Below are 22,508 nucleotides of genomic sequence, written 5' to 3'. Positions count from 1 at the left end.
TTTAATACTCATAATATTAATAATAATAAAATACCAATACATTATTTTCTAGGTTGTTTTACCCTGTATTTTAAATGAGTGTCGAAAAGTACTACCAATATTCTTCTTTCTCGTCGTATTTTTATACCTAAAACTGTTAGTTCTTGAGATATTCTGATTATTTGTGCAATACAATGATTATGTAATTGTATGTATGGATATTTGTCAAAAACTAATATCTAACAATGACGTGACATGACAATATGTACATTATTGTTTTTTGATTCAACGGTTTGGTAGAGTTTTTGATGTTTCGAAGAATTTGAACAAGGGGAAATATGAATATTACTAGTGATAAAATGATTGATACGATCTGTTTATTGATAGAATGCGACAAAAAACCCTTACTATCAGCATGAGTATGCTATGAATGTTTTTCTGAAAAGTGGCAACCTACAGTTGCACGAATTCAGTTAATTATAAAAAGCATGAACGATTAAACACTTGTGACAGAAAAAAATTATATTAATCGTTTACTAGCAGATACTGAAAACCCACACACAAGTAAGTATTATTTCTAGCGAACAAGAACTAAGTTACTACAGTTTTCAAAAAATTCTTGACAAAAACAAAATGCACCCGTACCCCATTCAATTGCAACAAGAGTTTAATCGACAGAGAGACTTTTTTGACATTTTCTATTTGGGGATGGAGCCAACTCTTTTTATTGTCCTTAGCAGTGAATATTAAGTTGGATAATCGTGTCTGGGGATAGTTTTATATTGTTTAATTTTTATTTTTGATTCAATTCAAAAGGTGTTTCCAGCTTTTCCGCCTATTTTTTTATCAATTGACGTTCGTTAAGAAGCTGGTGGCGTTCAATTTAATATTGATTGTTCTCCCCATCCTAGTACCTAGTATTTCAATAGGTATTTTAACTGAGGCCAAATACAACTTCTTGAGGGAGAGTCTCCTGCCAGGGATCTAAGGCTACAAACTCACAATTTATTGTGAATATCTCAAGAACTAATAATTTTAGGCATAGAAAAACTCGACAAAAGAAGTATGTTGGTAGTATTTTCCGATACTCACATAAAATACAGGAAGATTCATTTGAAAAAAAAACGAGAATATGACGTATTAGTATTTTCATTCACTCTGTAACAGATAGAATGAGTAATAAGAGAATTAATAATTTTCCAGAATTACTTTTACTTTTCGAAAGTTTTTGCAGCAACAAATCTTCATTCTTAAATTTCTCTTACATTGTACAGGATATTGAACTTGTTACCATTTTTATGGAAAATTGGTTATAACTTCTCAAATACTAGATAGAACACATCACAACTCTATATTATTTTTAAGGTAAGTCAAACTTATTCCAAACATGTAATGAAATATAGGGTTTTAGTTTAAAATAAAATAACTTGGATATTGCAGATTGTAAATCAACTTAAAATCTAAAGAATAATAATGGCTAAAATTATATGTACAGTAATAGAAAAAATGAATATGATCCATGTGACTTTACTGCTTAGATAGATAATGGAAAGTTTCTGTATGTTAATTTGTTACTAATTCTCAATTTTATGGTGATATAGACAGAGTACTTACATAGTTTAAATCATACATAAATCAAAGGCAGATATTTTGCCCATGTTTGACGTTCAATATTGGAACAAAATTTGTCATTGGATTGTAATGAAAAGATTGTAAACACAGCAAGCTAGGCTAATTAATCGATCAATTGACGACAATATTTGTATCCCACAAAGGTAATGTTCAGTTCTTAAAAAACAAACTCTTCAGAATTATCTAAAATAATTCTCTTCAGAAAACATTTTGTCTATTAATAACTATTTACTTCACAGAGAAGTAAATGACAATATATTTGAGAAATTAAAATAATTTGAGTGCTGGATGGTGCAATTTGGTTAACAAAATAATTATAAACCATCAGAAATATTATCCTATTTTAAAATTTTTAATGCTCATATTTTGAAAAACGTGTACTTGATAAAAACACTATATAATTATTGCCACAAATTCAATAAAAGCTAATTTATTTGAATTTATTTTCTTGTATCCGTCTTCGCAAAAGTTTCACTGATTTCGATGCGAGTCTCTGTAAAGAAATCGAAACAAAAGTAAGCCGGCCCAAATATTTTGTTACTTTAATAAGGAGAAGTACTGAATACCAAAATACGCGTGTAGTGTTTCACCTTAACCATCTATTAATATGCATACTACGATGAGCTCCGGTTTCCTAAAAGTAAATTTGTTCACCATATATGTCCCGATAGCTTTTTAGTTATAGAGGTATATAAAACTAATAGGGATACTTTTTTATGTTCATTCATTAGTAGAATTTTCGCAATGACAGGTTTCAAAGTTTGTTTTGTTTTAGTTTTAGTGTCTTCAACTTGGGCTTCTCCAATAGCTAGCAAAGAAAAAGCTTCGGATTTTGAAGATGACCCTATTGGATACGTTCAGGATTCTATAGCTGACTTTTTTGACAATATCTTTAGTCAGGATAATGTGCAAGTATGCAAAAACTTCTAAAAAATTCATAATTTAATTGTGAGATAAAGTTTAGTTGACTTGTTCAATGATTTGAATATCATTAATCTTTATTCCTTAGTCTAAAAGTAATTATATTTGTGTAAAAGATTATTCGAGACCACTGTCAACAAAAAACAACTGTTCTCATTTTTGTTCAAATAACTTTCCATCCATTCACTCACAAATATCCTCAATAGTCTTAAATATTTCCATTTATGTTGATTGCTGAAGTTTTTATTAATAAAATTGTTCATATTTTTATTAAATTAACTCAAATGTCAACCATAAAGCGTCTTAATTTGAACTTCATTCAACTTATGTTACAATGAGTTTATCAAAACATGAAATTCATCGCTCTGCAGCTATAGTAGAACTTTCTAATCATAGAGTTCAAGCTTCATTATGCCTGATGCCATTCTCGGCTTCATTTTGATTTTTAGAGTTACCATCATTAACGGACGATTTAGTTCAAACTTACTCCTCAAAAAGCTATTCAAAATTAGTTACCAGAAATTTATCAAAACATAAAATTCTTAAAACGGCTGTTATTGAATTCATTTATAGTACAATGATGAACTCAAGCTGCATTTTGCCAGATGCAAGTGTCGTCTTCATATGGAATTTCATTCAATGAATTTTTAACATTTTAATCTCAACTCACGAGATGAAAAATAATATTAGTATTCGTTACCACAAATAATTTTTTTGAAAATATACTCCAATTTCAGTTCAAGCATCTCTATGATAATTGGCGTAATTGAAAGTGTACTAACATTTGCTACCACAAAGGATAGGATAGTTTCAAACTTATCGAACTGCCAATATTATTATACTGCATTATCGTATAGCGAAGCATGTTCTACATGAAGTTGAATGAAATGATTTCACTGATATAATACTAATTTATCAATAATTTGATTAATCATTTCGATTCTCATTATACGAAATGTGGCTAAGTAACAAGACTAACGCTGCAACGGCAAGCGCCAAGGGATAACAACTCTCAGCCGTTTAGCATGAAGCCTACTCTTTCGAATGCGATGTCCACCGTGTCTGTGGATAAATAAGTGTAGCCGTTCCATTCGTGTGTATAGGAGTTGTTTTATTGTTTTGCCGTAAAATGAAGCAACATAAAATTTCACATGAAACTTGGAGAAACTGCAGCTGAAACTTAAAAGTTATTGAAACAAGTATATGTCAATGAATGTTTATCGTGTCCACGTGCGTTTGAGTGGTAAAGTGTTCAAGATGGCGGAGAAGATGTTGAAGATGATTCATGTTCTAGTCGCGCTTCCACGCTAAAAATGGATGATCTCATTCGATCTGATCATCGGCTAAGTATTCGACCGATTGCTGAATCTATAGGAATTGACAAATAATTAGTGCAGTAAACAACACATCAAAATTTTAACATGCGAAAAGTTTGTGCAAAGCTGTTGCCTGAAATACTCATAGGAAGCTTGCAAAAGTATTTGTATTGACACTTTGGATACTATTGTAAACGAATCAAACTTATAAGAAAAGGTATAACGAATCAGATGCATTAAAAGTAACAATATTTACATCTGTTGAAGCTGTGAAAGGAAAAGAGGTGCGCGTACCGAAGGGACTGACAGAAAATGTATATATTGAAGGTCATTATAAGTAAATAAGTAAAAAACAGTACTCAAAAAGAATTTTCTACATTAAATCATTTTTACAACCGCTTAGCTAATCATATCCATTCAAGAAGAAACGTCATATGGTTAGGTTTGTTCGCGGTAGATATCCTGAACTTGTTCTTTCAACAGATGCATGCGTAGTGTCAAATCATGCGTTCGCGGTGCTAATGAAACATTTTTAGGATTTGAAGTGTTCGTGGAGCACAGATTTCTAATTCGGAGAGTGCTCTGAATACGTCCAATGTATCCTCGTACATGGGTAAGGATTTTTAATCTGGCGCATGTGCATTCATCATTTTTGTGATATTTACCACGAAATAACCTTTAATCTATGTAGTTTTCTATGTAATTGTATTTTAAAAAACGTGTTAGTTGACTTTATATTCACAAATATCAAGAAAAAACCTTCGGCTAGTTATTTATATACATTTTATTCCCATAGCTAGTTTTGAATTCAAATTACAATTTTAGATGTTCGTGGAGGAATCTATGTTCAGAACATATTCTGAACAAAACATGCACATTTGACATTTCCAGAAGGTAATCATAATACATTCAGAATGTGTCTAAATAATCTACCGCGAAAGAAGCGGTTTCTGTTGTTTGATTGTCAATCCGGAGAAAATGAATTTCCAAATTTCATTGCATTAGGTTCAAAAGTTTGATCGTCATGTTTTTTTTTCTACATTTATTTTTTTGATCAATATTTATGCTTGGCTACAGTGGAAAATAGTATATATTTTGAGTATTAACTTACTCGTAAGTCTTAATCTTAAAAAATTATAGTGAGTTGAACATTTTCCAATACTATACTACGTAATAAGGAAAAAAGCAAAAAGTACTTTGCAATATATGTACGGTTACAGTTGATAGTTAATACCCAGCTTCGTTAAAATTATATCCAAAATTTTTTTTCCAGATTTTTTCACAGATCCAAATACATTCCTTGTTTTCATCGCCTTTCTACTGAAAAATCAATCAACTAATTATTGCCCTTTGAATCACTGTTTATCAATTTAGGATGGGAGTTTCTTTGGGTACTGGTACTGAGATGTATAGAGAAATATCCACAATTTGGATATCATTTTTGTCAGTTAATACACATGCGGAAATATATCTTTACGCGAGTAAAATTGTCTGTTTCCTAAGGATAAAATGGTATCTTGAAAAAATGACCTTCAAATCGATTCAAATCTTGTTTGAGTTATAAATATATTATTCATCCATAACCTCAAATAAAACAGAGATAAATATATAGGTGAATATTTTCTGTTCGTGTCATCAAAACCAATACTGGAAGTGAGATACTTACCGAAATACTTTGAATCGAAAAATCCTCGAATCAAAACTTTCTGAATTGAATGAAAGTGATTGATATTTTGTGATAATTTTAATGAGGATGGTGCTAAATTGATCAGAAATATACTTACTACTTACTAGGTTTTGTGGTGAGGTACAACGGTATTGTATTAAAACTCTGTAATTGATTACTACCTATTGTTATAGAAAACTAATCACTTCTTTTAAACTCTAGGTTGGTGAAGACGTCGAAATTAGTCCAAATGGTGCTGAAGTGGATGAACTTGAAAGTAGAAATTTAGGTTATGAAGGAAAATTGGAAAAGTACATAAAAACACATGATGTTACCTTTAAACTACCACTTCTTGGTACTGTAACGCTCAACACAAAAAATTTGGATAATGAAGAAATGGGATTGAGTATTAAATATGGCACAAATGCAGTAGAAGAAGGTATGTGGGAATTACTAAAAGTGATAGAAAATTAAGAGATATTCAGTTTTGCAATTAGTAATTGTGCAGTTAGTTGATTTCATATATGTATCACTATTAGATTCATCATTTCCAATTTTTCTTATTTGTATGAATGTATTTTCAGCGGCGTATGTTTTCAAATTTTCTTCCTCTTGTACCATGTCCGTGATTGGACGTAGGGTACATCTCACTTCTACCAGTTTTTATATCTCACTTCAATCTACTGTGCATCTCTCATAGCTTGCATTATCTATAGCTATAGCTATAATTCTAATAAACAGCAGTATTTGTGTCAGCTTCAAGGAAGTTACATCTAGTTCCTTCTACAAGTTTCTTGTTCTAAGTATCCCTTGAGTTTGATTGCAATGACAAATTGGAACTAAGTAAAAAATGTGTTCTCAAATAATGTAGATAGAACTACTTACGATCGACGGATCTGATCAACTATATTGAAAAGCTATACTATGCAAAATAATTTGCCAGTGTTTTCCGATAAGCGCACCTAATTTGGAAAATTGGATTTGGGATTCAACTCTAAACGTTTTGTTAAGAATCAGAGCAATAATTTAGTTGATCACGGCGTCTAGCTACATTAGAATTGACTTCCAAAACAAACTTTTTTCTTACTAATACCAAACACATATTATGAGCAATGAAATAACAACAAAATATCTTCATCTAGAAACCTTTACATTTAATATTACTTCTACCTGAAAAAACAACAGATAAATTGACACACTCTTAGATGTGCTTTTGATATGTTTTCAAGATTTTCTGTTGATATTTCAGTATCCGTGCTGATTTGTTTTTAGCTCCTCTCTCACCACATTTCACTGACCCCCAAATTACAATTACATTTCGATGACGACATTCAGTCACTATTTTTCCTACTTGAAAGTTAAATTTATTGGAAGAAATCGTCCAAAATAAATAGAATGTTCATTACATTTCGCCTATATTCTAATTACTGTACCACTCACAGTCACTTGTTTTTACCATATATAGTCGCTATTAGATTTCGTGACATTTTGATGTACCCGGAACAGGAAATTTCAATTTAATAGATATTCTATTTTCTTTGATTCAAAACTTTGAGAAAGTTGAAAAGAACTGGCAAAATGGAGCATGTGGTTCAAACTTGTTGACAGGTGAGGCAGAAAATGCCTTAGCTTAGTGGATAATATGTTATAAAATAAAAGGTTTCAATACAGTAGGACTGTGCTACACTTAATTTAGACTAAGAGTGAAACGAGGTTGTAGTGTAATAGAAATGGACAAATATTCTTCACTTATAATACGTGGAGATGAATTATCTTCGATCATTAAATTCTAAATAGGATTTTTTGGTTACTGACAATGTTTTAAATGTAAAGTTTAACTATCACTTAATTTTAGATAAAATTAATACCTGAAAAGATAACAAACAGCGGTATATTTTTTCTAATTATTTTCTTCATTTTCAGGTAGAAAATCGAAAGTGAAGAAGATTCTCACCCCAATTTTGACAATTTTTCTTCTAAAAGGAATGACTTTGATACCTTTTATTCTTGGAACAATGGTCTATAAAGCATGGAATGCATTGACACTTTCAATTATTTCTTTCGTGGTCTCCTCAGCTTTGGCCATTTTCCAGTTATGTAGAAAAATTGCTGAGAATAATGCTCAAGCTCATCTTGCTGCACATGCAGCTTGGGATGAGCATGCATTGAAACACGCAAGAAACTTCGAAGCAAATTCAGAAGCTCAAGAATTAGCTTATTCGGCATATAAGCAGTAGTTCAGATTCTTTGTTAACTTATTTATTTATTTAAGTCCAGTTAATAAAAAACATCAAATGAATTAATCTGTTTTCCTAACTCCTACTCCTACTCTATTTATATTGATAGCAAGAAGGTCCACAATATGGGATTCGACTGACGAAAACGTATGAGTATGAATAATGAAAATGAAAATTAGTAGAAATAGGACAAAAATATGCTCAGTAGGGAGTGATGAAAACAAAGACTGATTTGAATAGAATGTTAACACCGACGACTATAGCTAGTAAAATAAAGGTTTTTACATATCATGGAACTACAATAAGGTAAGAACTGATAGTAAAAAAGATGGAAGCATATGTTTACATGCCACCCAAGTCGCTGAGATACCTGATAAGACTAGTACTTAAGACATGAACGATAACAATGGCTAACGGATTAGCGATTGTGAGAACGAGACAAGAAAGGAAAATATTTGGGACCAATGTTTCAGGATACAATAGGTCACTATAGAACAAAAACAAGCAAAAATGTTCATTCTTATATACGAATATAGTGAAAAATGAAGATCTAATGACTCTAATGGGCAGGCGACGTCAGACATTCCCCTGACGATAACAATATGAATTGTATAGAAAAAATCCTAAATGGAAAACACCATATCGAGAATAGAGAAATACCTCAAGCCGACAGACATGGACTATTGGTCGGTGACATTGATATTTATGGAGACATTTGGAAACCCGCCCAGGAAAGAGATATGTATTTGATCTTCCTAATAATTCAAACCATCTTCTAACAATTTATGCACCAACCAAAATTGATAAATGTTCCCTTGAGCCCAAAGATTTTTTTGTGTTTTTATATTGCAAATAAAAAGTGCGTTGTTTTTTGCAAAAATATATTGTACTAATATTTTGAATAATATTATATGAAGTAAAAAATCATTTTTCACACAATAAAGAATCTCCAGGAGAGAGTAGACTTTCCAAAATATATGTCAAAATGCTTTTGAACAATTTTCTACAAACGTGTGTCTCAGATGAAATTATATGTGTTGACGTTGTACGCTCCAAATACGTCAATACATTCCAATCAAAACAAATACAAACAAAGTTTGGAGTTACAGAAAAGCTGCTAGGAAACCAATCCATTTATTGGGAACATTGCAAAAATTAGGGTAGAACACCTTGTACAAAAGAAGCTGAAGAAACAAGAAATTACGAGCAGAGAAAACGGAACAGGAATTAAAATACTAAAATGTAAGGATAAGCGTGACGTGTTGATGCTTTCTACAAAGCATGCTAATAAGACTGTAAGCATTGGCAGGAGTGGTTGTATAGCCTCACGCCGCGGCGCGCCGTGGTCGAGTATAACAAAGGCAAATCTTTTATAGATCTGTCTGATTAAATGGCAAGTTACAACACTTCTTTGAGAAGAACATTGAAGTGGTATAAGAAAATTGCTATTGAGCTGTTACTAGATACAGCAATGGTTAATGGCCATATTCTTCATGGATGAATAAAAAAAATAATATAGCTATTACTGATCTTCAAATCAGCGTAACAAATAAGTTACTGGAGACAGAAATTATGGATGCTGCTGATCAAGAGGCGCCAATATCGAAAAAACCCCATTGCCTAGTGAAGAAAGAAAGTCCAAGTCACAAGGTGAGAAGAGATTGTGTAGAGCGGAGTGAGCAAAAATAAAAAAATATATTGTAAAATTCAAAGTAAAAAAGAGGATTACTTTTGCAGTGTTTGAAAAACCATATTATTTAATTTCGTGTTTTGTGGCAAAATATAATTAATTGTGATCAATTGGGTTTGAAGGTTATGGAAAAAATTGAATGGAGAAATTGTAGTATAATGTTTCAAGGATCAAGGATACTCCAACCAAACTGTAAAACACATTTAAATACTGTCCCTTGAGCCGTGCTTATAGGGCTTATATGACCGCTCCGGGCTGGTCGGAAAGTTCGATTGCGGGCATATAATTACATAGATCATTAATTGTTTTGCGTTGATAAAATATTATTAATTATCATATTTATCGATCTGTATATCAATAATTGTGATTATAAATTATACTTTATTATCATAAAAAACTTGATAAATGGAAATAGAAAATTATGTACTTTGAATAAAATCAGGTTGACTTTGTCCAATATAAAGTTGTCAGAATATCAAAATAAATTGGGATTTCTAGAGATTTTTCAATTGTCCATACACAATGATAGTTTTGGTCTTGGTCTTGAATAAGTGGTCTAGGTCTTGAATGTATGGCTTAGTCTTGGTCTTGCAGTGTGATAAGTGATCTTGGTATTGCAGAGTTCAGTCTCTGCTTTGTAAAAATAATAAAGCTCAATTAGAAAATTACGAAACATTTTTAAAGGGTTGGTTTGAGAAAAAACTATTTTAGGTACTACTTTTGCTATTAAAAACATCAACCAAATTACACAACATAGCTGCTTGAGACAAAACAAAGACAACTGTTGCATTTTTTCAATACATTTTAGTGGAAATTTTCCTTCTAAATTTCTATTAAAAAATTCGACTTTATAATTGAGAGCTATGTTTGAACAAACAAAAATTACAAAAAAACCTCAAGATCATAAAAGTCTTGGATACTTTGACTTGATCTTCTATAAGTCGTGGACTGCTTGGTCTAGGTCTTCATCTTGCTTTTTCTGCAAAACCGTAAAATCAAGAATATTCTCGCTCATCACTAACCAAATTATTACTGATTACTGAACATAGTAGGAAATGTGAATAAAATAGAAATAAGAGTGAAAACTTTCAATTACGGATGAGGTTTGACTGTTAAATATGGCTATAAGGCTCTATGATGACACAACTCTTCAATGACTTTCTAAGACATTATGCTCAGTATAAATCGAACGAGTCTACACTGCTTGTGTTTAATGGAGCTACAAGTCATTTAGATTTTACCATTGCTGAAACAGCAGAGTTTTTTTGGTATCACTTTATTCTGTTTGCCTTCAAATAGACCGCACGAGCTCCAGCCATTGGATAAGGCTGTATTTCGCTCTTTTGAAGCAAACTGGGATCATGAACTTTTGAGATACCTTCCCACAAAGAAACCTGAACAAGAACATAATATTTTCCCGTGTTTGGCCCAAGTATATGACGCAGGAAAACATTGTTCCCTCTAAATCCTGACGCAATACCTAATGCCGCATTCGCACCTTCTTTATTAACACAAAGACCCTTATCCCATGAAATAAATTAAAGTCTTCCGAGTTCACACGATGAAAATGTCCCACTGGCGACTTTAATTAGAAGAAGCAAACCGATTCCCCAGCAATCTTCTCCAACTAAGATAATGAATACGTCTTTTCAGGAAATATTTCCGATTCCTATCGAAGGAAAGAATGTTGGGGAGACTGGGGTTAGGCGAAAGGCGCAGCAAGTAACAAAAAGCCTTTTCACGGAGGGACATAGCCAAGCAGCTAGGAAATATCCAACTTCGAAACTTTCAGTTCCGTCAACTTCCAAACAACGAAGTTCGATCCCACAGTCCATGTGTAATCAAGTTACACAGGAGTCATGGTTATGTGCAGCTTGTGAAACAGAAGACCAACTTGATATGCGAATGTGTTCAAAATGTTTTACTTGCTATTACGAGGAATGCGTTGGTCTTGAGCATAACGACGATTAAGAGTTTCAATGCTGTTGAATGTTTCTCCGACCAAGCACCATAGTTTTAATAAAAAAAAAAACAAATATATTAGGGTGGGCCATATTTGCCTCCACTACCTTACTTTATTTTATGATTTTACTTATTATTTCCCTAAATATGTACTCCTCCTTTAACCTTACATCGCTAACAACGCTCTATACGAACCTTATATTATTTGAAACAGTTCTCGAAAACTTCTTCTATCAACTACTTATTTCAAGTCGCGTGTCCTTAACTGTATCACAGTTTCAATGGTCTCAAATCTTGTTCTTTTCAGTATAGATTTCATTCTAAACATGTTTTCATTCTTTTCTATAAATTTGGTTATTTCACATGGCATTCAAGGTATTTCTAGAAACATTTGGAAAACTTCTTCTTGTTCAAACATAGAATTTCAGGCACTATGCTAGATACCAATGCCCACTGAAAATTGAAGCCAGATGTCAAATTCGAGCCCCAAATTTTAGTTTCCAATATTATTTAACGGAAATTGGCAAATAAGCTTTCCTGGTTGTAGATATAAGGTATATATTAAAACCATTTTATCAATATATAAAACATTCTATTGCTAATTATTCAACTCAAATGGTCCCACATATTAGATATTAGGGTTAACACATATACAAAATAATATACTGCTCACAGACTGAATTAAATAAAATTATTCGCCTTCAGAATTTGCAAAAGCGGATAGATTGAAAATTGAATTCGAATTCTTTCTTAACATTCGATTGCTATGACGAATATTCAAGAAGGTTTTTGGGAGAGTTTTTATGCTAAATATATTCGTGTATCAGAAGTCGCAAGAAACCTGTTTAAAAGATCTTCTACTTTAATGGAAGTTTTCTGGAAGATTTTTCACTTAATTGACTAAATATCTTTTCGAGATATATTCCATTTCAGTCTAAAAATATCCAAATTAAACTATAAAATATACGCCACGTTTCGATTAATTCGTATGAATTAAGGTAACAGATACAATTTCTTCAATAAATTTCGAAAGATAATAAAACGGACTATACCTGTCAGTATAGTATGTGTGCAAATGAAACATTTATCTGGATCGACATAATCGTATATGAGCGTACCTAATGATAAATCCTAGAATAATAGATACTGAATTTGAATTTTATTATTAACTGATTCAATCCATCACAGTTGCCAATATTGTTAAAACACTAGTAACCAATTTTACTAGTTTATATATACTATGTATCCGGACAGTTGGAAGGACTCTTCTAATATAATTTTTTGTAATTTTTATGAAACCTTTTTTTTTTCTAGAGTAAAGATATGTGGCAAATACGACACAAACACTTACATGTAGAGTTTGTGAGCTGTTCGTCTGACGTCGGATGTCTTTTACTCTTGACTTTTCGCGAGAGGTATATTCGCGAACTATTGTATTTTGCTAAATCTCAAACTGGTAGTAGTTTCCGAATAAATATTCGTCACGCTCATTTATTTTAATATGACAGCTATCCTGCTTATTGTGCACAAAGGATAAATGATTTGCTAAATAATAAGTTTGCAGAGAAGTTTTTTGAGAGAGAATGAGTATAACATGTTGGACTGCTAAATCCCCCTCAATAATAGGGTAAAATGGATAGTGTATCAAGCACACCTTCGGGATGATAGTGAAATGTTAAAAAACAAAATGACTCGCGCAGTTTGCCCAGTTACCAGAAAAAAAGGCAGATCCTGAACAATTCTGAAAACGTATTGAAAAATGCGCAGATATAAAAGGGGGATTGAGCCTAACATTCAATCTGAAGTTGTTAAATTACTTTTATTCAATTATCACTAATAAGAGAGAAGCATTGAGTCGAATGTGAATTTCTGATAATAATGAAATTGAGTATTATGGTTGACAACTGATTACGAAGTTTAGTATATGGGCCTAGATGTCGATTCTAAACTAGTTCTCCGAATAACTCATATTATCACTTTACAGAAAAAATAGGTATACCTACTTGATTTTCCAGAAATTAAACTATGCTAGTAGCAACTGTACAGTCATTGGGAGATTATAAATAAAATTTTTCATGAAATGATCTTCATTAGCATATTGTCTAGTAGAAATAATAAGAGCTAACTTGATAATGTAAATGCAATGGACTAGTCACAACATTCATGTATGAATTTGTATTCCAAAATTACATCTCAAATTTGTAATGATTTAAAACAAGTGATAAAAGATATTGTACATAACTCACTGTTCGGACTACATAGAAATACATTTTGAATGAATTGATTAGTATTCACCACAGACGCACTTTCAATTGCAAAGGTATTAAAAGCTGACTATCCCCATTGAAATTTCATTTAGTTGTTATTGTTTGTCCACAATACGTGATGTCCTTAAAAATTGTCGTGGTATTTCTTGCAGTAAGTGTCACTGCCATTTTTTGTAATGAGGAAGACTCTCTTGCTTTTTGGAAAGGAACGATTCTGGATTCTCATATAGAAAAGATCAGGACAGCATGTGCAGAAAAAGATAATATTGCTTGTTTCCAATACAACGCTTTCAAATTTTTGAATGGAATAATCAAAAAAGATTATTTTGGGGTACGTAAATGAATTTATCAGTTTTTAGGCGATTAATCAGATCATTAATTAAAATTTTTACAACTCATTTCAACTTTACCTAACGCTTGATACAGTAAAAAGTATTTTATATATTTATAACTTTTGTTACTCCATTTTATGTATAAAAAAACTTAAAATAAAATTATAAATAAAAATAATAAAATTATAAGCTTCTCTTAAATGTTTCATGTATTATATATTATAAGTGTTTTTGTTATATACTAGTTCCGTGACAATATTGAAGTAAAACCAAACGATTATGCATCCAACGAAGTTGCGTCAAGATCGTATGATAACATAGAGGACAGTATTGAAGATTATATAAAAAAACACGATATAACCTTCAAAGTACCACTGATTGGTGATATTACAGTTGACTCGACAGATCTGGATAACGAAAAAATAGATATCAAATGGAATTTGTCATCAGGTAGAAGTTTGGAAGGTAAATATAATAATTAATGGTTAAGGAACGAAACATAAATTTATTTATATTAATAAAATAGATATAGTATTTCACTTCTATTTGTAATTGGTATTATATGTCTTATTTAATAATTCTACATGCAACTTTGCTTAAAAATTGTTCTATTCCATATACAGGAGCATATGAAAACATCAATTTATTAATTTACTTTATTATTTTAACAATGTAATACCATTTAATTTCCTGACTTCCGGTTGTTTAAGAGATTAAAATCTATTGCAAAGGGTGCAGTTTACTATCTATTTATCAATAAATTTTAATGATTGAAATACAACGAATATATATTATACTTTCATTTTCAGCTCGCAAGAAGTCAAAAACGAAAATTAAGAAAATCCTAGGTCCAATTTTGATCTTCCTGCTACTTAAAGCAATCACCTTGGTACCCCTAGCTCTTGGAGTTTTAGGTTATAAAGCATGGAACAGTCTTACATTATCATTCATGTCGTTCGTTATATCAACTGGGTTAGCCATTTTCCAACTTTGTCAAAAATTAGCAGCTGACAATGTTCAACCACAAATAGCGACGTCTGGGCCTTGGGAATCAGTTGGATCTACTCACTGGGCAAGAAATTTAAATGAAGAAGATACCCAGAAAATGGCTTATTCTGCTTATGTACAAGAAAGTTGAAGATTGTTTGTCTTATATTAATTTCTGAAATAATTTATTTTGATAAAAAACCTTCGACTTTTATTCATCATCTCTATTTAAAATGTAGTATTTCAATGAAGATAACATACTGACTCACCTTATTGGAAATCTTTACTCGAAATAATGTCGATTGAAACATTATGAGTATTTTAAGTATTAAAGATTATTAAAATTATTTCAGAATGTGACGGAACATTGGCTTAATGTTCTAGGGTGTGTATAAATGTACTGATTGACTGATACAACTGAACACTAATAGATGTAAATGTAAGAAGACGTGAAAAGGAATCATTCATATTTTTAAATATTCAATAAAAATCCAGAATAAGTCAATGCATTCTTTGAGAGATATGTACATCATCACTTGATCCTAATTGATGGGATGGTACGTCAGTATCTTTTACTGTTCTTAACAATACTGTTCTTTACGTAGTTTGGGTATCAAACAATGGACTCGAAAAGTTTAAAAAAAATATTCTTTTTTAAAGAAAATAGATACAACTTCATTTTACAAGAAGAATGGTATTTATTTCAAGTCGATAGGACTTGTCGCTGTTTTGACAACAGAGAGTTGATTCGTCGATATAAATGGATCAGGGGTTTTTTGTGGTTGCAAAGGCTAGTTATTTTCCACAAATAACTCAAAGAGATTTTAAGCGCACTAAACCTCGTTAGTTTTGAAATACTCAAGTGTTAAAGTTTAAACAAATATATTACATTTCATTTGGAGTTAATTCGACAAGATTTTGTTGAGATTATGGTGTTCGACTAAAAAAGTGTGATTATCATAAAAAATAGTTAAAATGAGATAGGGAAGTACCATTCTTCTTTAAAAGTTGTAGTACACCTACATTTTAATTTGATTCAGTTAATTCTTAATAACCAGCAAAAAGTGTCAAGTAACTCACAAAAAATGTAGTTTTATGGAAGTTTTTATGCAAAAAAAGAATATAACCGTACCATATTTTGATGATTTCTTCATGAATAAAAACGGTTTTTATTTCTTACCCAATAAAATACTCTAAGGGTCAAATGTGCTCCATTTTAAACGTGAATTCAAAAAATTCTTGGCTTTGAAAAACCCGTAGCGCTCCTTTTTTTCTTTAACAATATTCAGTTTAGATCTCGTACGGACGCCAAGACAGAAAAAAAAACGAAAAAATCAAATCACAAGTAACACCTTGAAAGTATCACCTACATTATTCTGACAATAATACATGAAGCTACCCTGTATATTAAGTTTAAACTTTTGAATATGCTATTTAGAAAGGAAAGTACCTTAATACCTCAAAATGATTTTCACAACAAAACCGACTAATTTTTTAGGTGCAATAATAGTGATGTTTGTACATTTTGGTACAATACAATATTTATAACGAACCTTCGACATCCTGACAAAAAATACAACTAATACGACGCGGCGGACTTGGCGGGCGAATCTTGATGGGCGGTGCTGACGTACGCAAGAGATTAGAGCGTGACAAGAAGAAATGTTAATCCGATTGTATGATATGTTCCTATTTATTCCCATCTAATTATTCTCTACTATCAATTCTCATGAGCAAAGTAATTTATAGGTTAATGAGTTTATGGTTTTTATACTTTTCGGCATTTCACCATAAAAATAGCTTATTAGTATTAAACTTTAATGCAAAATCCGTGTTAGAGGGTTCATTGTTGATAACTGCTCAATAACAATTATCAAGCATCTACAATCTATTATACAAATGAATAAAAATCATGGAAGAATCAACGCACAAAAAAGTAATCAAAATCAAAAGTTATTATAGGTAACATTTTTAATTTGAAATATCTCCCGAAAATTTATTGCAACGTTTAGAAATTGAATTCCTAATCACTTTCTAAGCTAAGATCCGCAATCAGCTAATAGGGGATCTACTAGAACCCAGATTATATTTTTCAAAAATCTCTAATATCTTGCACGTTATCATAAAAGTAATTAACTTCTGAGTATAACTATATTTCAATTTTCTCACCTACAAGTACATTATTCTCCAGTTTTATAATAATTTGAAACATATATAAAATTATATTCTCATGAGGAACGAGTATAGTCTTAAAACAATGGAAACGTTTTGATCACTCCATATCTTTCCAAATGAATCATAACTTAGTTGGAACATATGGAAATAGAAAAATTAGATTCTATGAGAATCAAAATACAACCAGTATTCAAAATTCTACTCTAGACTATGTCATTTGTACATTAAAACTGAGGACATGAGGTGAATAGTTGGATCGAATGGAGGTTGATTACATTTATGCTTATATTTTTAGCTTCCGCTACATTTCTGATGTCATCTATCAAAATTTTACATAAATCTTTTGATACTTATATGAAAAAAAGTGTTTTTGTGCTGAGAAAATATGAAGAAACAATATCTACGAGTACTAATTAAACATTAATTTTCACGTGAAAAAACAAATTATAAAACCGAAGTAAAGTTACGTGAATATTGAAAGTGCTACGTGATTTGTAAGTGGTTGAAAGCTTCTAAAAATTGTCATATGAACATGAATGATGAATGTCCGCAATATTCATTCACTGTTACTATATAAAAATAACTTGAAAGCTTAAAACAATAATGAATAAACAATACTAGAATTTGAAAAAAAGATAACAAAAGTTAAGACATTTGTTCCATATTTCCCGTACATCGAGGTCCGATGCTTTTTTCACTCATTATCATTTAAGGATTATTTTAAGAGTTATTTTCAACTTTTTAGTTTGATGTGCCTTAAGAGCATGTTTTTCAATTATTTTAAACTACATTTATTTAAAACTAACATGAATTAAATTGACAGAAAATTGAACAATACCGGTAATAAATATATTGTTTCTCTGGAAACGTTAATCATGTTTAGTAGTATTAAGATGTTTTATGATGACTTTGAAAATAAAATTTAATTCTAATCCTTTTATTCGTTGTTTTCAGATAGGTGCAATGAAAAGTATCGTTCATTACTCGTACAGAAAAGGATTCTTCGGTGCTTGCATGATAATTTGTCCAACACGTACACAAAAATTCTTATTTTCAGAGTGTGCGTATGAGACATTTCAGTTATTCTCAAAATCCTACAATTTCTTCTGTATAAGAGGACGGATTCAAAAAAAGTTGTTTGTCAATTTACTTTTTTTCGTACTGTACTGTAAAGTCGACTAATTTTTTATTTTATTATTTTTTTATTTTTTTAAATAGTAAGAGAATAATCTAAGGAGCTATTTTTCAGTAAAATTGTCAAATAGGACATTTCATATTTTATTATAATTTTGCGTTTTATTTAAAACCGAAAACAGTATGAAAAAACATATTACGTCGCTTCGTTAATAAACATCTATCTCGTACCGTACCAAATCACTTCTCGGACTTACAACGTAAATAACTATTCTGCTCAATGCAAATGCAATGTCAAATTTACAAGCATTATCACTGAGGACACGTGAATTGACGTCGCGAAATGGCCAAATGCACACTGGTATTAAATTTTGCTAACACCTTTTCGTGAAATCCAGCTTATATTAACAAAAAATGTTGAGCTGTAAATTTTACGTGAATTAGTATTGTAGTTATTATAAGTAGCATATGTAGGTTGTTTCGACTTTTTTAACAGATGAAAATTACCATGCCAAAATTACTAATATTTTTTAGTAATCTTTCCTGTACTGAATGTTTATACGCATCTGGAGAAATTTAACCCAACTATTTGCAGTATATCACGTATTATAAAATATGAAACTCTGCATGTGGTATAAAAATAACTAAAATTTTGTAGAAATAAATTTACATATACGAAACGAAAGTTTATTGAAATTCAAAATAAATATTCGAAATAAATATCTACATCTACTACTCATCCACTTCACTGTTGCTGCGCATATCCAGCGTATGCCATCTGTTGAGCGTTATCTGACCTATCGAGGTGATAGTGATGCAAATGGGGATCGTAAGCTTGATGGATGATTTGGGGAGGTTCTGGTCCAACTTTTGTACAAAGTTTCCATATAGCAATAGCTATAGAGGAAATAAATGAAATGAAAGAAAGCTGAGATGCGTTCCAAGCTTTGATTCCCAGAATACCCAAAGCTAATGGAATCAGAGTCAATGCTTTGATAACCACGAAAATCAAAATTGGAATGAATAGTTTTTTCAGCTTGCGTTTCTTCTTACGAGCTAAAACGAATATAAGGTTATGTATATATAATAATATTTTTGCTGCATATATGGCATATATTGTAAACATTATAATTTTGGTATGTGTTAGCCTAGGTATGTGGAAAACATTATTTCATTTAAAAGTGGAGCATCTTCTAATTTTTTAATAGATAAAAATGTTTAAAAATAAAATCATTTAGCATTCCAAATATAGTTAAATATGCAATCCAATTAGCGTGAAAATCAAGTTTGGTTATTATTTACGTTTAACATAAAAAATTTTGTTTTCAATTTATCTTTGGATTGATATTTTTCATGGCTTTTCTCATTATATTTCGTACTTTTTCTTTTTTCACATATCAATTTCCAGTTATTTACTCAATTTCTAAGTTCGTCAAGTTTCTTCTAGTTAAACCTTTTTCTCTTTTTCCAGGTGTTCTTTGGCTGTCCCAAATCAGAATCCACTCTATACTTTTCCAATGGTCTCCTTACCATTGTAAACTATGCCCATTGTGATCAATTCGCTTTTGTGAAGATTACAATGTTTTCACTTATTTTCCATGAATTTTGATTTGCGTCCACCGATTTTTTTTTTTGGTTTCAAACTCATCTATATATTTCATCAATTCTTTTCTATTTACTTCTATCATGCCTTCGTCTGTATATGCTATAAGTTTCTGTATTTGCCTTAGTATTCTTTCTAAATTGAATATGATGAAAGATAGAAGGTCTTCCTGTTTACTACCTCATCTTAAATTTCAAATACATATATTGCTGTGACTCAACTTGTTAAGCTTATCCGCAATCTTTCCATCTCAATTTGGATAATATTTTCAATTACTATATCAGAGTCACTTTTGACATATTTGAAATCTGTGTCTTGCTGTATTTTTGCAGTATATGGTCTAGGGTGTATATGGCATCCATTGTCGACCTTATTGGTTTGATGTCGCGTTGATATCTTCTAGTAATTTATGTGTATACTTGCAGATGATTATTAATTGAATTACTTGGCAATCTTATAAATTTATAAATTTTTCAGTTCAACTTGTCTCCATATTACAAAAGAAGTTCATAATTTAAACATATTCATACAAAAACCAACTTAATCAAATTTTCTTGGAATTTTCCAATGCTTCCACATAATCACATTCTCTTTGTAATCGTTCTTCTTTCAAATTATTTTACTACTGTGCTTATTATCGTTTTAAGTTACCACTTCAAATAAGTAGTAAATGTATAATTTTTATAATTTTTTTCATCAATTAGCATCTATTTTCTATAAGATTCAGTAAATTCATCGTGATTTCATAAATTCCAACTAATACATTTACTGTGAAATACTTCACATTGCACAATGGTTCACATTCTATTACGTCTAATGGTATGAAGCCGAAAAAATTACAAAAACTGGGTTTTCATGCTAAATGACTGTGCGTATTTGATTATAATTTTTAATTTCCAATAACTTTATAGAATTCTTCTGAACAATAAAGGTATTCCTTAGATAAACTCGTATACAGCTTGAAAACTCAATATCGAATCATAACGTTTGGAGTTTTGAATCATGAAGTATATAGATTAATTATATAGATATTTTTGTGTGAAATGAATCATAAAAACTATATACGTTATATATGGGCACAAAAAATGAAATCGAAACATGTGAACTAAGAAAAAAAATTTCAAACATGTGAACTAAGAAAAAAAATTTCGATGTCATAAAAAATTAGGAAGATATTTTAGGAAATATTGCTTCTACATAGAGAAAAAGTTCTAGACTAATATTTTTACGAAGATAACCATATAAACCGAAATTCATATCAAAAATATATTGATCACATATCAAAGCTTTTTATAACAAGAAAATATGGCAATAAAATAATAAAATATAATTTTTTGCCATTGATAAGCATAATTTTTCTACATCATCATTTTCTACATCATCATCATTTTTCTCTCTGCATGAGCATGTATTGTGATTTAGAAAATTACCTTCTATATCTGTTCCAAACTTTAATTTCATATTCATTTCATCATTATCCAAGTTCCTTCCTTCTAACGTGACTTTAGAACCTATGATTGGAAGGTCGAAAGTAACTTCATGACTTTTTATATAATTTTCTATGTGATCTTCAATATCACCATCATTACTACTTCTTCCAGTTTCTATGCCGTTGCTCTTAATTTCAACGTTAGAACCCATCTACAAAATAGCAATAATTTATCGGTGTTGGTTTCCTCACAAATAGTGAAAATGCCAGTTTTATTTTATCAGGACATGTTAGTTTTATGTTAAGCTATCCAATTTTTCGTCATGATATAAAAAAAAATGCTTAGTTCCATAATAGTTTGCTAGAAGTAACAATAAAACGAAACTATCAAAGGGTTATTGGAAAATCAGTACATCGCATCACTTTCGGTTCATCCCATAATTTTCCCGTTGTTATATCAACATGAAAATTCATAGAAAAATTTTTTTCCATTTTTATAAATATTCCTGAAGCTTTTCCTTCCAATTTGAATATTATTTCACTGAAAAATGAACTTTCAAGTGAAGCATGAGCTACAAATTTTTCATATATTGTACTTACGATACATATTTCAATTATATATTTTGAAATTGACACATAGGAACTAAAAAACTAACATAATCACTTGAAAACACAAAATAAACAATTATTACTTGTAAAAGCTGCTCCCATTCATTTTTTTCATTTGTTTTCTCTGGTCGTGGATTTCCAAAAACAGCCCCCGCTAAAACAAACAAAACAAAAATTCTCCCCATTCTATTACTTCAACTAACAGCATGTAAATATGAATGATTTTTTGTACCCTTTGCTTTTTATACCGCTATAAAGAAAGCACTTTCTTCTTCATTGGCACAGAGCCTAAAAAATTTTATGTGCGTATGGTACACATGAAATGAATATTGATATTTTGATTCGTCGCTTATAGAAAATTGAAGTCATGAAAGTATTTAGTGTATTATTAGTAGAGCAAATGATTTACGGTGTGGTATATGTTATTATTCTACCTACATTTTTTTATAAAGGTCACTGGAATAATATAACATTAAATCAAATTTTTGGTATAAGTGAGCAAAGTGTAACCAGGTCATGTAGTTAGCTCAACTTAGCAGTCAATTTCAATCTCATAAAGAGTTAAACGT

General features: G+C 30.7%; 3 protein-coding genes across 3 annotated transcripts; 2 read left to right on the top strand and 1 right to left on the bottom strand.

Annotated features, from left to right (window-relative positions):
- The first annotated feature begins 2,355 nt into the window (after positions 1–2,355).
- LOC130444682 (uncharacterized) lies at positions 2,356–7,751 on the top strand. The gene is made up of 3 exons (XM_056779959.1): positions 2,356–2,523; positions 5,737–5,953; positions 7,438–7,751. The coding sequence occupies exons 1-3, from the start codon at positions 2,356–2,358 to the stop codon at positions 7,749–7,751; spliced, it is 699 nt and encodes a 232-aa protein (XP_056635937.1).
- Positions 7,752–13,788: 6,037 nt separating this feature from the next.
- LOC130444681 (uncharacterized) lies at positions 13,789–15,140 on the top strand. The gene is made up of 3 exons (XM_056779958.1): positions 13,789–14,001; positions 14,248–14,467; positions 14,812–15,140. The coding sequence occupies exons 1-3, from the start codon at positions 13,789–13,791 to the stop codon at positions 15,138–15,140; spliced, it is 762 nt and encodes a 253-aa protein (XP_056635936.1).
- A 3,903-nt stretch (positions 15,141–19,043) lies between these two features.
- Positions 19,044–22,124, bottom strand: LOC130444680 (uncharacterized). The gene is made up of 3 exons (XM_056779957.1): positions 22,023–22,124; positions 21,332–21,542; positions 19,044–19,354 (listed from the first exon to the last, which is right to left on the bottom strand). The coding sequence occupies exons 1-3, from the start codon at positions 22,122–22,124 to the stop codon at positions 19,044–19,046; spliced, it is 624 nt and encodes a 207-aa protein (XP_056635935.1).
- Positions 22,125–22,508: the final 384 nt, after the last annotated feature.

The sequence above is a fragment of the Diorhabda sublineata genome, chromosome 5 (genome assembly GCF_026230105.1).
Source record: "Diorhabda sublineata isolate icDioSubl1.1 chromosome 5, icDioSubl1.1, whole genome shotgun sequence".
Lineage (NCBI taxonomy): Eukaryota > Metazoa > Arthropoda > Insecta > Coleoptera > Chrysomelidae > Diorhabda > Diorhabda sublineata.
Note: the sequence above shows the minus strand (reverse complement) of the source record. Positions and strands in the feature narration are given on the sequence as shown.

Excerpts from the sequence above, each read along its gene's own strand:
- LOC130444682 (XM_056779959.1), top strand. The coding sequence starts at position 2,356 with ATGACAGGTTTCAAAGTTTGTTTTGTTTTAGTTTTAGTGTCTTCAACT. Across the intron at positions 2,524-5,736 it reads TTAGTCAGGATAATGTGCAA|GTTGGTGAAGACGTCGAAAT; the intron begins GTATGCAAAAAC and ends TTTAAACTCTAG. Across the intron at positions 5,954-7,437 it reads CACAAATGCAGTAGAAGAAG|GTAGAAAATCGAAAGTGAAG; the intron begins GTATGTGGGAAT and ends CTTCATTTTCAG.
- LOC130444681 (XM_056779958.1), top strand. The coding sequence starts at position 13,789 with ATGTCCTTAAAAATTGTCGTGGTATTTCTTGCAGTAAGTGTCACTGCC. Across the intron at positions 14,002-14,247 it reads TCAAAAAAGATTATTTTGGG|TTCCGTGACAATATTGAAGT; the intron begins GTACGTAAATGA and ends GTTATATACTAG. Across the intron at positions 14,468-14,811 it reads ATCAGGTAGAAGTTTGGAAG|CTCGCAAGAAGTCAAAAACG; the intron begins GTAAATATAATA and ends TTTCATTTTCAG.
- LOC130444680 (XM_056779957.1), bottom strand. The coding sequence starts at position 22,124 with ATGGGGAGAATTTTTGTTTTGTTTGTTTTAGCGGGGGCTGTTTTTGGA. Across the intron at positions 21,543-22,022 it reads AATGGGAGCAGCTTTTACAA|ATGGGTTCTAACGTTGAAAT; the intron begins GTAATAATTGTT and ends GCTATTTTGTAG. Across the intron at positions 19,355-21,331 it reads GTTTGGAACAGATATAGAAG|CTCGTAAGAAGAAACGCAAG; the intron begins GTAATTTTCTAA and ends TATTCGTTTTAG.